This window comes from Macrobrachium nipponense, chromosome 17 (assembly GCF_015104395.2).
Source record: "Macrobrachium nipponense isolate FS-2020 chromosome 17, ASM1510439v2, whole genome shotgun sequence".
In the NCBI taxonomy this organism is placed as follows: Eukaryota; Metazoa; Arthropoda; class Malacostraca; order Decapoda; family Palaemonidae; genus Macrobrachium; species Macrobrachium nipponense.
The window spans coordinates 55,251,269-55,266,291 of record NC_087210.1 but is presented as its reverse complement, the minus strand read 5'-3'; the positions used below and the strand labels follow the sequence as shown (position 1 = coordinate 55,266,291).

The following is a 15,023-nucleotide window of genomic DNA, read 5'->3' as shown; positions in this document are numbered from 1 at the left end:
TTCTGTATGAATGTTTGCTCCTAAAAAAATAACAAGCCAATGTCTTGAATTAAGGTAATTTTCCCACTTTCCAACTTAAGACTGAAAGTTCAGAGAGAAGAATTTGCAAAAGTGGGAGTAACTTCCCACTTGCATAGCATCAAGTACTACCTCTCGGTCATTATGGTAAATTCTTTAGTAGCTGTCCTTCTCAAGTAACACAGTTTATTAAGGCAATGGTTTGCATTTATGTAATATAGCGGTCTTACAAATACTTTTTAAATATTTAAAACAATCCTCAAATTCTCATTGGGGTTAGAAGGAACTTTATTTCAATACTTTATTGTGCAATACCATACTATAAAATCTCTTCAGTAACAATTTAAATTCCAAGAAAACAATCAAGGTAACAAATTGTGAATAATACTATTTTACTTCATCTTCTGATTCCTCTTGTTTAGGAATCAAAACTTTACCTATACCTAGAGGTAAAGCCATGGGCACCTCAGAAGAGTCCTCAAATGTTTGTCCTGACTTGTCTGATTGGTCAGAACTGGTTAACTTCTGTTTCTCATTTCGACTCTCTGCCACTAGTGTTTTTATGCCAATCATCCAAGGTGAACACATGCTGGTAAAGTCAACAATAAGGCCCTGGTGAACAGCCCAAGCTTCATCAAAGTTCTCCTCATTTAACGCTGCATGAAAAAGAATTGAAACAAATTAGAAATTTTTTAATAGGTAAGGGACCAAAAAGTATTAAGATTTTATAATACGTATAGTAAAAAATGGTTTGCTAACCTAGTGATATAGTACTGTACTTTACAACAACAAGAGAGATTCATGAAATAAACAAAAATTATAAACATTTTTTTTATGTTTATGGACAAATTATTGCTTTAAATTTGTGTAATTCTTTCCCAAGTAATAGCTACTAGAAGTTTATTAGAAAGTGATATAACTCCAGTAGAGAATAAACCTCTTTTCACTTGCATCTGCAGAGCAAGATGATTTCCTGCAGCAATCCATTGGTACAAATATTTTATTATCATTATTGTTATTTTTTCTAGTAATATATCATAATTATAACCAGTCTTTCACGATATGAAGACTTCTTTGAAGCCTTGGACAAAACCAACTTAGGAAGCAAAGGGTCCACATGCTCCCTTCTCAGCATAAAAATTGAAGTGGGAGACCTGGGAGCTGCCGTGACAAAGTAATCTGGGTATGTATCCAAGAGATACAGCAGAAAACTTGAAGATGCTGACATGGGAATACAGTCTGCTTCCTGTTCTTCCTCCTCTGACAAAACAGGAGAAAAAGAAGGTTCTGCTGGCTTAGGGGCTGATTGATTGCCATTCAAGAAAGGCATCAACTCCTCTAACTGTTCAAGAGGGAACAGATTAGATTTATCCTGCGTCGACGTCGACACAGCAGAAGTTGGAGTCACAACGCCAGAAGTCGCAAATGTTGAAACATTCAAAACAAAAGGATCCATACTTGTTGAAGAAAACTGTGCATGAGAAGTCGAAAGAGCATTTGACAAATGAACAAGTGTCGAATGCTTCCAAGGTACCAAAATATGACGACCTCCTTGAGGGTCCGAAATGTCTGAAGTCGAAAAACTGCCTCGAGGAGAAGTAGAAACTGCAACACTACAAGGATATGAACCATGATCCACTTCATTGGACTTCTTAACAGGCGGAGGGGAGAAATCTCGTGCAGTCGCACGCCTTTCAAATTACGCCACTTATAACGCCTCACGGGAGAGGAATCACTCAACTCTGACAATAATGGAACAGCGAACGAAACACCTTTCCAACAGTGTTCTGTCGAATCCTGTATGTCTTCTCCCCGAGGCAAGGGAGCAGGACAGGGACCTTTGTCTAGAAGAACTGGTGGGATAAACACCCAACCCCTCAGAAAGCACTGCACTAACACTCATCACTTCATTACATTATTATTAGCCTTTTCTTGAAAAGACTTAAATGAAAAACCTAACTCTATAACCATATTAGCAAGAACATCAAACTTTTTCTTCAACCTAGATTCAAGGCTAGCAATGGCATCGGAAGAAACTACATGGGAAGTTAGTAAAGGAGTTGAAGAAGCAAGAGAAGGAAGACTTAAGATTGGGGACATGGCTAGAGGAGGAGGAGGAGGAGGAAAAGAAACAGGGAGAGCTGGATCTGCAGAAAATGCGATTGATTGATTGGTTGTGTCTATTAAACCTGGCATCACAACATTGAGGTTATTGACACCAAAATAAATTTAAATAGAAAAAATTTAAATAAAAAAAAAATTCATATAAAAATATCTAAAAATATATGTATATAAATATATTTGTTCAAAAACAAATTCTTACATAGACAATCTATGTATAATCTTAATTTTGTTGAGGAGGCCCACCTCCCACATAAAGATATATAACTGCTCTATATTACAATCCTTTCCGAGAATTGTAGCTAGAATAAAATTACCTTCTCTGTCACGTCCCCAAGACAGGAACCTATGTCTCAAATTCCTAAATCTGGGACATTCAATCAGCAAATGTTTCACGGTCAAGGGCACTGTACAGTTCTCGCAAAACAGAGGATTTTCACAGGACATCAAGAACCCATGAGTGAGTCTTGTATGTCCAATCCTAAATCTACATAACATCGCTTCCTGTCTCCTTGGCATGTAACGATATGACCAAGGAGACACTGATGACGTGATACTGCACATTTTTTGATTGGTTAAAATATCCTCGCACTGGGACTGCCAACATTTTTTAATTCTCTGACCTACTAGAGGATATAAATCCCGATATGGTAGTAGGCATCTTGTGGGTTCTAAGGAGCTGACTGCCGACTTTGCAAATTGGTCAGCTTTCTCATTCCCAACCATCCCAACATGGGAAGGCACCCAACAGAACTTTACTTCTTCCCCTCTCCTTTTCAGTAAAAGCAGCCATTCCAATATATCTAAAATTAGAGGGTTTAAAAAGTTAAAAGATTCCAGTGACTGAAGAACACTTTTTGAGTCACAATATGTAATAAAATTATTTTCATTCCGAATTAAAACTTCCTTTAAAGCCTTTAAAATTGCATATAATTCTGCTGTAAAAATTGATGCAACAGATGATAACCTCCTACTTCTTTCTATATCAGGAAAGGCCAGCAACTAACTTTGAGCCATCCGTTATCATGTTCCAAGGAGTTTTCTAAAAATATTGACCACGTGCCTCACTGGACAATTCTGTTGTGATAAAATTAAAATATCTACAGAATTTTATCTCTGGAAAGTTTCAGGGGGGACTAACTGAATATTTTGCTGGTAAAATCTCGATCCTTGGCATGTTTAATTCACTGACAATAAAATTTACTCTAAAAGCGAATGGATGAGGTTGCTTGGGGTGATTTTCATAAAACTGCCAATGCCTTTCCTTTCTCATACAAATGCTGGTTAAAGACTTCGGTAGCCTCTGGAATCTATACCAGCTCCGAACCAGCATACGCTTGTAATGAAAATCTAGTGGCATCTCACCAGCATCTACAAGCATGCTCCCAGTGGGAGATGATTTAAATGCTCCTGTACACAACCGTATTCCTCCATGATGAATTGAGTTGAGCATTTTAAGGCTATTTGGCATTGCAGAAGTGCACACTTCACACCCCTTATACGACAAAAGTGCATAGTTACTGTTTTACTGGCAGAAAATCTAAAACCATTATTCTCAGCCCACTTTACTATATTATCAATGCAGAGCTGAAGGTGGCGTTCAGCCACTGCTATCCTTGATGCTGCAAACGAAATCGACAGGTCATCAACAAAAAGGGTATATGTTATATCTGTGGGAATTATTTTGGAAACCCCATTGATTACCAAGGCAAACAAGGTTACACTTAAAACACTTCCTTGTGGTATTCCTTCTTCTTGAAGGAATACCACACTGTTGCTCCAACCTGAACCTGAAATAACCTATTTTTTTAAAAAAGCCTTAATAAAGAGGGGCAAATTGCCTCTCAGGTTACATTCATAAAGGACCCTCAAAATGCCATATCTCCATGTTGTATCATAAGCCTTCTCTAGATCAAAGAAAACAGAGATGTGATGATGCTTGTTGGCAAAAGCTTCACATATTGAAGATTCCATTTGCATACCAATACATCAGTTGTGGAGTTCATACTTCAAAAACCACACTGAGCAGGCAACAGATATTTACCTCTTTCCAAGTACCACATCAAGCGTGTATTCACCATTTTTTCCATGATCTTACACAAACAAGATGTCAGTGCAATAGGATGATAATTTTCTGTCTTGAATGGATCTTTTCCAGGTTTCACGAATGGCAGTAATTTTAACTTCTCCCAAAGCTTGGGGAAGATATGTTCTCGGTAAATTCTGTTAATAAGGCTTAATATGAAAAGTGGTATTTTCAGGGGTATGCTTAATCATTGACTATGTTATATCATCCAGTCCAGGAGCGGATTCATTACATTTACTCTAGGCTGATACAAATTCTCTCATAGTAAAAGGAGCATTGTACTGCTCATGTCTTAATCTTAATGCATTAAAATAAATTTCGACCTGTTCTATTATCCGTCTTATCCGTCTTTGAGCTGAATAGGGTCTATCATAATTCTTCTTCGCAACATTAGCAAAATGAGTAGCAAACTCATTTGCCACTAACTGGGGGTCTGCTACCTCAACCATTCACCTTGATAACTGGAGGTTGACAAGGAGTGAACTTGCCTGCTATTTTTCTAACTCTCTTCCAAATTAGAGTCAGAGGAGTTTTCGAATTTAGAGAAGATATGAAGATCGTCCAAGATTCTTTAAGTGCTTTTTTTATTTCCATGCAAAAATGAGCTCTTGCTTTTCAAAATTCACCACGGTAATATTCACATTTTCGTCTGCAGTATCTGATGAAAGCAGATCTCATAGTTCTGTGAGTTTTCTGGCATTTACAAGTCCACCAGGGAACTGGCAGGCGTATAAACATGCCCGAAGTCCTAGGTATAGATTGAAGACCAGCCGAGAACATTATTGTATTCAAAAGGTCAAGAACATCATCTACACAGGGAAAGTCATCAGCAGAGTCATCTATTGAGCTGTGCTCCTGTAATGTTGCCCAATCAGCTTTACCAATGTTCCATTTAGGTAGCCTTGAAGATGGAGGGCTTGATGCTACTTTCACCACTATTGGGAAATGGTCACTGGTAAATCTATCATTTATAGCTCTCTGTTACGGACCGAGATCAGCTCAGGTTCTTTATTATAATAAACAAAAAGGATTCAACACCAACAGTTGAAACTCGGGCTATGAATATAGAAAGAAACTCAAACAGAACAGAAGTTTATTTACAAGCTTATTAACAAAGATAAATGCAGAATGGTTTCTCCTATTTACATTACAAAATTAAATCTGACAATATGTAAAATGGGGAACAGTGCGGTAATGAAATACTTGCTGTTCAGTTTTGCAGCTGTCGAAATCAGTGCTCGAAGCGAGGGCTTCACAAAAGGGGACAGCAGAAACTTCAGATGGCTTCTTGACTTCATACTGCAGAAAGAAATGCCTTAGTCTTGAACCTTGAAGAGTGGGTTACTCCTCAAAACCACTCGAAGGACTTTTCTTCTCTGAAGGGTTGCTCAACCTCGGGACCTCCCTCTCTCTCTCCGACTATGGATTGCGGACTTAACTTGTTTCCATTCACACTCTCTTGTGTGTCCTCTTCCTCTCTATCCTTCGTTTCTACCGTCTTCTCTTATCTCTTATGATCAGATTCTGATGATCTCTCTACTTCCTCAGTCATATATATATATATATATATACAGCGATCTTGGGGCGGGGCTAAAAAGGGCAGAGCTTAACCAGCAAATGTCACCCTCCCTCTAGAAGGCTCTCGACAAAATGTTGCATCATAATACGCAGCGTTTCTAATGACGGCACATGCCGAGTTCCATAACACACCTGAGTATTCTCAAACAATCATGAGAACAGACGCCTCCAACACGTGCGGGAATGTCTCCTTGCTGTGGACCTACTTGAAGAATATGCATTTCCTTTCCTTTAATATATGATTCTTCACTATAGAGCGATTACCATGACACTCTCCAAATAAAGTCAATAAGGCAGTCATCACTACATGTAGATAAATCAAATGCTGATAATGTGCCTGTTTGAACATGAAAATGTGTAGACTTACCAGAGTTGAGGATCCCCACATTTTCATCTTCTATGATGGAACCTAAGCACCTTCCTCTTTGATTCGTGACAATGTCACCCCAAAGAGGGTTTCTGCTATTCATATCTCTCATAATAACAAAAGGACGTTGTAACTGTTGAATAAGAGATTTAAATTCATTGATGGGGAAGACTTTGTTAGGTGGTAGATTGAGAGAGCATACTGTATTTTCTTTGCAAATGGATCTGCACACCTATCACTTAAAATGCTGATTGGATACTAATGGGATTTTGTGGGGTGTCATTTCGAACATACAAATCGACACCTCCATGGCTGCCAATATTAAAATTATAGGTGGAGTGATAGGATGTATACTCTCGTGGGCTGGGGCACATATTACAGTGGTCCCCCCGTATTCACAGGGGATGCATACCAGACCCCCTCGTGAATAGTTAGAACCCGCGAATGTTTGGAACCCCTATAAAAATGCTAAAAACAGCCTATTTTGTTAGTTAAAACTCAAGAAAAACCACTAAAAATTTTCATACTTGGTTTTTTAATAGTTTTATCACAAAAAGTGCATTTTATGATGAAATTGATTAAAAAAACCCAGGAATTTGTGGATATTTCTCATAGAAAAATACCACGAATGCGCGAATTTTCCGCGAATAATGTGGGGAAACGTTTCCGAGTGAAATCTGCGAATGTGTGAGTCTGCGAATCCGGAGAACACTAATACAGGGGGCCCACTGTATTACCAATCACGGTCTCCTGCAGAGCTATACAAACAGGAGACAGTTCTGATATGAGCAGCCTTAATTTTTCCCATTTAGCGCTTAATCCCTGACAGTTCCATTGGAGAAAATTAATGAATTCTATTTTTCCTTTAGAGGCTGTTAAATTAGAGCCTCTTTTAAGAGCTTTCAGCTTACTACCTTCCTCTTTTTCTGGAAGGAGACTGATTGTTTAATGCTGCCTTCCTGTTTAGAGGGTTATCAGTCTCAGGAACACCAGGCAAAGCTGGTGCCGCCTGAGGGGTGTGAGGATTGGACATTGGTGCATCCTTCAAAGCACCAGAAGCACCATTTACAGCTGGTACTGCCTCCAGAGAGGCGGGAATCCCAGGTACATCCGGCACAGCCTCCACAGAGGCAGGAGTACCAGAAATCACTGACTGCTTCCATAGAAGCAAGAGTTCTAGAAACCACTGGCACTGCCTCCAAAGAGGCGGGAGTGCCAGAATCAACTGGCACTACCTCTGAAGAGGCAGGAGCACCAGAAATCACTGCTGGAGGCCGAGCCAATGGTTGCAGGCACTCCTTCCTCTGAAGGAGTGCCTGCAACAATTGGCTCTGCCTCCAAAGAGGCACGAGCACATGTCATCACTGGTTTTCTATTTAAATTATCCTTGGTAACATTTATATTTCTTCTTCGGTTGGCAGCAACACTGGAAAAGGATATTCCTGGTCTAACGTATTGATTCAATACTCTCTCTTTTCGGCTCCCTAAATGTGATACGTTCGGTTACAGTTAAAGTTTGAATTTCTTTTTCTATGATGTATACATCACAATTAAGTGAAGATGATGGATGATTGTCTCCACAATGTATACATCTGGCTTGTTTATTACATATGCCATGCTCTGTTCACTGCATTTGACACAAGTGGCAGGCTTGCCTTGCAATTTCTGTCTACAGGACCCTAACATATGGCTGAATTCTTGACAATGGAAACATCTCCTTGGTCTTGGGATATATTGTTTAATCTTGAAACATAGCCAGGCTACTCTTACTATAGTAGGCAATTGAGTAGAATTGAATGTAATAATTAAATTGGGAAGTGGAACAGATACTCTATTTACCTTCTTCTTCATTCGTTCAATTCTTATTACACCTTGATCTTTTAATTCTTTTACAAGTTTTTGTTCAGAGTATGTCATCAGTTGGGGTGCATATATTATTCCTTTGGAGTAATTCCAAAAAGCATGTACTGCACATTCTACTTTGACTCCTCCAAGGTGTGATAATGTTTTTAATTTTTCAGTTTCTTTGGCTGAGGCAGATTCCACTGTCAGCTTTCCTCGACCTTCATAAAAAATCTTAGGCGTGATCGTGAATACAGTCCGTATACAAGCTACAGTAATTGTCTTGCGATAATTCGATTTTATGATGGGGTTAGTAATTAAAATCTGCACTACATTGCAAATAAGTCTTTCTATATCTCTCGTGCAGCTGGCGTAGGCGGCAGCATGTAGTCAGACAGCGAGATTGTTGGGTTTACTATAGAATTTAGGCCAAAGGCGAAGCATTGGGACATATGAGGTCATTCAGCGCTGAAAGAAAACTGACAGAAAAGGGTTTGAAAGGTGTAACAGGAAGAATAAGCCTCTCTGTTGCACAATGAATCAAGTGTTAGGAGAGGGTGGAAAGTAAGATGAATAGACAGAACATGAAATCAGGAAAGTAAAAGAGAGAGAGAGGCCGAATTACAATCGTCTAACATCTCCACCTCAATAACTTTGCACCCTCTTCTAAGTTAAAAAGTATTATCTTAATGATATAGTATACTCATATAACTGCGTACAGTTATGAACAACCAAAGGAGAACTTTGTTGCTAATACAATCGAATCCGAAAGCAACATCACTTTGTTTTCATCCGTGTGCGACAGTAATCGAATCCGATTACAACATCCGTTTATTGTATTCATCCGCATGCGACAGTAATTACTGTATTCATGTTATAAATGTAGCTGAAGCTGATAAGGCAATATTACGTGCATCAGCAACATGGATAAAAGTCCCAAGCTTTTGTATGAATTCAAACGCAGCCGTGGTAAAAGAAAACTAATAGCAAAGAGCTCATTTACTGTTGTTTTCACACCGACAAAAGATTAATAATGTAAGGCTCGTAATACCTGTGAAAACAAATGGAATTGCTAATTTTTACTCAATCTAAATGGAGGGAAAAACTAGCTTGCAATGAGACGTATTTGTCAAATTTTGGACTTGAATTACGTCGTAAGATGAACAATATGACTTCGTTCCATAAAGTTAAGTATCTAGATATTCATTATGCTAACTAGAAACAAAAACATAGCTGAGACCAAGTGATACTATGGTTGAATCTGGAGCGAAAGAAATTGACTAGTTGGCATCATTATCTGTCTAAGCCACGCTTCCATACAACAGTAGTGTGTGCTGACAAAAAGCTTGTGTAATGTAATTTAATTGAAAAGTAATCAATTACAGGCAGTCCCCGGGTTACGACAGGGGTTCCGTTCTTGAGGCGCGTTGTAACCCGAAAATCGTCGTAAGCCGGAACATCATAAAAAATCCTAAAACCTTACTTTTAATGATTTGGGTGCATTGAAATATATGTAAACTGCATTCTTATTGCATTTTTCATCAAAAAACCTTAAAATATCGATTATTTTGCATTTTTGGTGTCATATTTCTTCTGCCAGATGAGCGTTGTAGGCGCCGTAACCCTGGAAATAATTTCTGATGAATATAATTGAAAAGCGCCTTAACCTCGGAACGTCGTAAGCCGAACCCGTCGTAACCCGGGGACTGCCTGTACATATTTAAAGGTAATTAAATGTAACTCTTTACCCTAATATTAATTTCAGTTGTCACTGTCATTTGATAATATGATTGGTAATTATATTGTAACTGTAATTGACATAAGCATAATATAATTACTGACGGCAATTTGTCTGCTAAATGGATGAAGCCGTCATACAAACTAATTCCGTCACTGGAGGGAATTTCTTGGAAAGCAATGAAATGTACACATTCCTTATGATATCTGATTATATGGCACAAGATACCATTATTGACTATGTTAAATGTCAACATAGTTGTAAACATGTCTTCCCTCAAGACAACAAACATGGCATAAGCGGGGAAGAGCTGTTACTTCAGTCATGCTAGCCAACCAGGACAAGAATGAGTTAAATATGGCGACGCAAACTCGTATTCGCCATAAGCTGATTCCAGAACGAGAAAACTTGAGGGCTGAGTTAGTATTTATACTACGCTAATATGATGATACATATAATACACTAATAATACTGAAGTCAGACCGAATCTGATCTTCATTCCTGTACACTTGCATTTCATACTGAAGTATTGGATTCTCATGTTCTATTCACACCTGTGCTGAATTATCCAAAGTCAGAATGCATTGAACCTACAGCATTAGCCACTTTAAAATTACTATATACCGATATGTAGCATAGCGAATACTCTGTATATGCAACGATATATAATCGTGAACGCTAGGCTAGCCTTAGTTAATTGTTATTTTATTTCTCTACATACTGAATTATCGTAAGTCAATATGCATTGAACCGAGAATTAGTTATATTAACAATTTCCATACTGTATATGTAGTCAAATTGAAACCTGATTAAGTTTACCACCATCGCAAGATGAACGAAATTTATCCTCAGAAGGAAAAGAACCTTTAAGACGAAGGAGTAGAATTCAACACTTCAGAACGCGACAGACCCGAAACCACCCCTGAACGACCAACCATGGGCTTAAAAAACTTCTGATGCAAGGAACTCGAAGCAGGAAAAAAAAACCAATGAGGCTTTAAGGATAAACTGTTCCTCTATAAACTACTATAATAGAAATCGACCCGAAGAAGCCTGCACTTCTCTTCCTAAACACTATGTAGCCTATTATCCCTACTCGTCTGTATCTTACCTAAATTTTCATCATCCTGAGAACTTACACATCGAGGGAAGGGGAAATCTGCTGCCAACACTGCCTGCTCCACGCCGGGGGGGGCCAGCAGAACCTACCCACTCGGAGGCTTGCGGTTCTCCATTACCCCCAGCACCCGTTAGGGCTGGTTCTGGAACAGACAGGGGGGCTGAAAAAGAATGATTAGAATCAACTATACTACTAGTACTACCACTATCTCTATTTGGTTAAATTATTCGTCAGGCTAGAAATAGGCTAAACATGCTAGATGATAACCTGTCCACTAATTTCTTGAATAACTAACTCTAATGTTTCCTCGTCTTCTGACCAAGACAAACATCTCTGACTGGTATTACACTGAACCTTCCTACACGAAATAACAAAGAAAATGTCAATCATGTGTGAGGGTACTCATCCTACGCTTGCAGGGCGTGCAGAGCCGATGAGCACCAACATATCCAACAGTAGAAGGCTCGATCGTCGAACTGTAGATGAAGCAGGAGCAGAGGTGTTTGCAGACGGCGACGACGTTTATTTTCTAACTTATCCATAGTGAGTACAAAGTAGCTATCCAAAGTCAAATCGGGAGAAAAATGTTAATAATAGTCCAAGGTCGTAATCTGTATTCAAAATACGAAAACTCTGAATGGGGTCGGGCTAGATGACCAAAAGTTCGCCTGATGTGGGACCAATCCACATAGCATGGTGAACAAGAAACAATTGAGAAAACAGGCCTCTGGTGGCCAGTATTTGCAGCAGCATTGCCAACGGTAACACAGGTAACTCATTTAACTAGATTTTACCTGCAGTGTTGGTAACACTGACAGTTAAATTACCCACTTAGTGGGTAATTATGTGGGGATATAGTTCGGGCTGGTAAGTGACCAGGGCTAATTCAGGAGTTCAGGAAGTGTATTGCAATATATATAGTATATATAGTATAATGTTTGGGACTCTTGGGTTTGAACTCGGGAACAAATTCCTAGGGTTCGAGAATGCCCCCTCACTACATCAAGGTGGTCCCAATACGAGGGAGCAGAAAATGCAGAAGAGGCTACATTAGCTTTACTTTCAGCTCTTAGAGCTGCCTTTCTCATCCTATCGTTGATTAGCTTATCAGAATGTGCAAGAAAAGCCTTCCATTGATTGTCACTCCAATCTTGACATTTGTCACAAGCCAATTTGGGAGTACATTCAGACCCATTACCTCTACACTTAATACACTTTGTGATGCTGGAAGGAGGGATATCACTATAAATTACTGAGGCTTTGTACTTGATAAGTTTCATTACGGTTTACATAATCACATCATTCACAGTTGTTGATGCCATTAACCCAAGGATTATCTTTATTCCAAATGAATGAATTAATGACCAAAGGTGGGAGGTGGAAGAAGGAAAATTCCCATCAAATTCCCTCAAAGATTATACTTGGACTTCCTCAATTAATATTAGTCCAAATGAAGGATGCCCTGGAAATGAAAAGTAGAAAAGGCACACTGGCACCATAAGATACCTGCACTTAAAATGGAAGAGAACTAAAATATGAGTGTCAAAAATCATCCAGCGATGTTAACCAGGATATTAACCAGGAGCCAGTAGAGAATGAATTGATGACACCTGGTCTGCTGTACCTGTTCCTCCCTCGAGTGGCAGGAGATAACGTAACCTACATCGGTGATGGCTGTTTGAATCTTTTGTCTGCCATGTAGGGAACCTACAGTAAGACTGCAATAAAACTGGAATGTTTACATCTGGGCAGGCACAGGTATTCCCACCTACTGGATGGCAGTTACTGCTTAACCATCTTGTTCAAGACTTTAATGGCCGTTTTCTAGCTTTGTCGAAGGTAATTCCTAATGTAAAGGACTGATGGTTTGTATATCGTGTAGAAACAAGTGAATTTCCATGCTCCACTGGTTGGCATTCTGAGGATCACCAAGCTAGTGCTCTGATTCTCAAGATTCTTCACCAGAGGAAAAATGGAAAGCAGTCTAGGCTGAGTGGGTTAGAGCTTACCAGAGTAAGATGTGCTCAACAAGGATCTTTTAGAAGTTAAGGAAAATAAGAGATCACAACTTTCCCATTAATTTAGGATGTAAAATCCTATCTGTTCAGAGAATTAACTTACACATACAGTACTAATATGGACTTGACAGCATCTATCAGAAGAACAATTTAATACCTCACACATATACTTTCCCTTTCACTCTGAGAAGTTTCAGAGTTTCTAAATGATAATGCCTTATTAAGAAAGGTAACATTATTTCTAGTAGTACAAAGAAAATCCAAACAGAATCAAGGTACAGTATCTTAGCATGATAACAAACCTTAAAACTTTACTTTTTGCTTTTCATTACAATTAAAAATTTTACTGTTAAAATTATGGATGGAATGTATATATAGTACATACAAAAACATACCTTTACTTAAAGTTACCAACCGGTCCTGCACCACATCATTAAGTTTCCCCTCTAACCACATTGTTTTCATGACATCAAATCGTTTTACAATTTCTTCTCGCACATTATCCTGCAACATTGAAACATGTAATTAAGGGACTCGAACATTTGCAGTGCCTGATAAAGTCATTAAGAACCAAATTTTCAGAGCACAAACACACTCACCACCAATCATATGATTACGGTATATATGACTACATTTGCATTCTCAAATATTCCAAGAATCTGTCCTTAGTCTATCAGACAAAAGAAGTATGGGAGTCTTAAAGCAGTGCTTCCTGGATCAACGGGTCTGCATCAGTCACTCACCTCCCATTACATGTAAGTAGTATGAAGATGAAACTGTGATATTTGTGATGCTGGAAGGAGGGACCTCACTATATATTACTGAGGCTTTGTACTTGATACATTTCATTACGGTTTACATAATCACATCATTCACAGTTGTTAATGCCATTAACCCAAGGATTATGTTTATTCCAAATGAATGAACTAATGACCAAAGGTGGGAAGTGGAAGAAGAAAAATTCTCATCAAATTCCCTCGAAGATTATACTTGGACTTCCTCAACTAATGTTAGTCAAAATGAAGGATGTCCTTGAAATGAAAAGTGAAAAAGGCACAATGGCACCACACTTAAAATGAAAGAGAACTTACAGTATACTACATTGAAAGTATACTACATGGGAGATAAATTACAAAAATTTATGGAATAAGTTAAATTAACGAAGAACAACACAGATTATGTGAAAACAACTGACATAAACAAGACAATGACAATTAATAGATTGTCTAGATGGTCTTGCTAGTGGTCTGGGCATGTTAAACATGGTTTTTGTCTTCAAGATCAAACAAGTTAGTGTGGCTAGACAACCACACAATAAGGTAAGACCATTTATGATCAATGAATCATTGTGAACAAAAAATAGGAGTTGGTGTAACTGAGCTCCCAAAATACACAGGAAGGAAACCTTGAATAAAGGTAGGTCTGCCACATAAAACATAAAGAGGAAAGATGGGACAGAGGATGCCTGTTGGAAATTGTATGACTATTTGTGTAAAAGTACAAAATAGCAGTGTACTATTATCCTTCCTGATGCAATAGCCAGAAGCCAATTAGCCTTAAAGGTGAGATGCCTCATTGAGGCATCCTGCAAGCATAACATCTGGATAGGAGGGATTTCTCTCTTTTTGTCAGTAGCCAACTACCAATACAGGCAGTCCCCGGCTTATGAAGGGTTCTGTTCTTGAGACGCATCGTAAGCCAGAAAATCTTAAAAAAAAATCCTAAGAAAACCTTACTTTTAATGCTATGGGTATATTAAAAACTATAAAAACTGCATTTTTATTGCATTTTTCATTAAAAAAAAAAAAAGATTATTTTGCATTTTTGGAGTCATATTTCTTCCTTCAGATTGGCATTGTAAGCGTCATAACCCTGGAACATGTGTCATAAACCTGGAAATAATTTCTGATGAACATAATTGAAAAGCGTTGTAACCTCGGAATGTTGTAAGCTGGGGCTGCCTGTATCCACCTTGTTTCAAGTTAAACATCTGGCTCCAGCTGTGCTGAAAGTATATCTCGTATGTAAAGACCTCAGGTTTGTATGAAGAAAAATACAAATTACTTTTAAAATATGACATTTCTGGAAATCTTAAAATATCTCTTTAGCTTGCATGAGCCTTCTAAATTTAGTCT

The 15,023-nt window shown here is 38.4% G+C and overlaps 1 protein-coding gene across 3 annotated transcripts in view; it reads right to left on the bottom strand.

Annotated features, from left to right (window-relative positions):
- Positions 1-305: 305 nt before the first annotated feature.
- The window catches only part of LOC135196243 (steroid receptor RNA activator 1-like), a 100,885-nt gene continuing 86,167 nt past the window's right edge, over positions 306-15,023 (bottom strand). For all 3 annotated transcript variants that reach the window (XM_064222922.1, XM_064222923.1, XM_064222924.1), the window contains exons 4-5: positions 13,284-13,392; positions 306-674 (exon numbers count right to left, since the gene is read on the bottom strand). In XM_064222922.1, the coding sequence (XP_064078992.1) occupies positions 406-674; positions 13,284-13,392 (378 nt within the window). In that variant the 3' untranslated portion in view covers positions 306-405. The remainder of the gene's footprint in view (positions 675-13,283; positions 13,393-15,023) is intronic.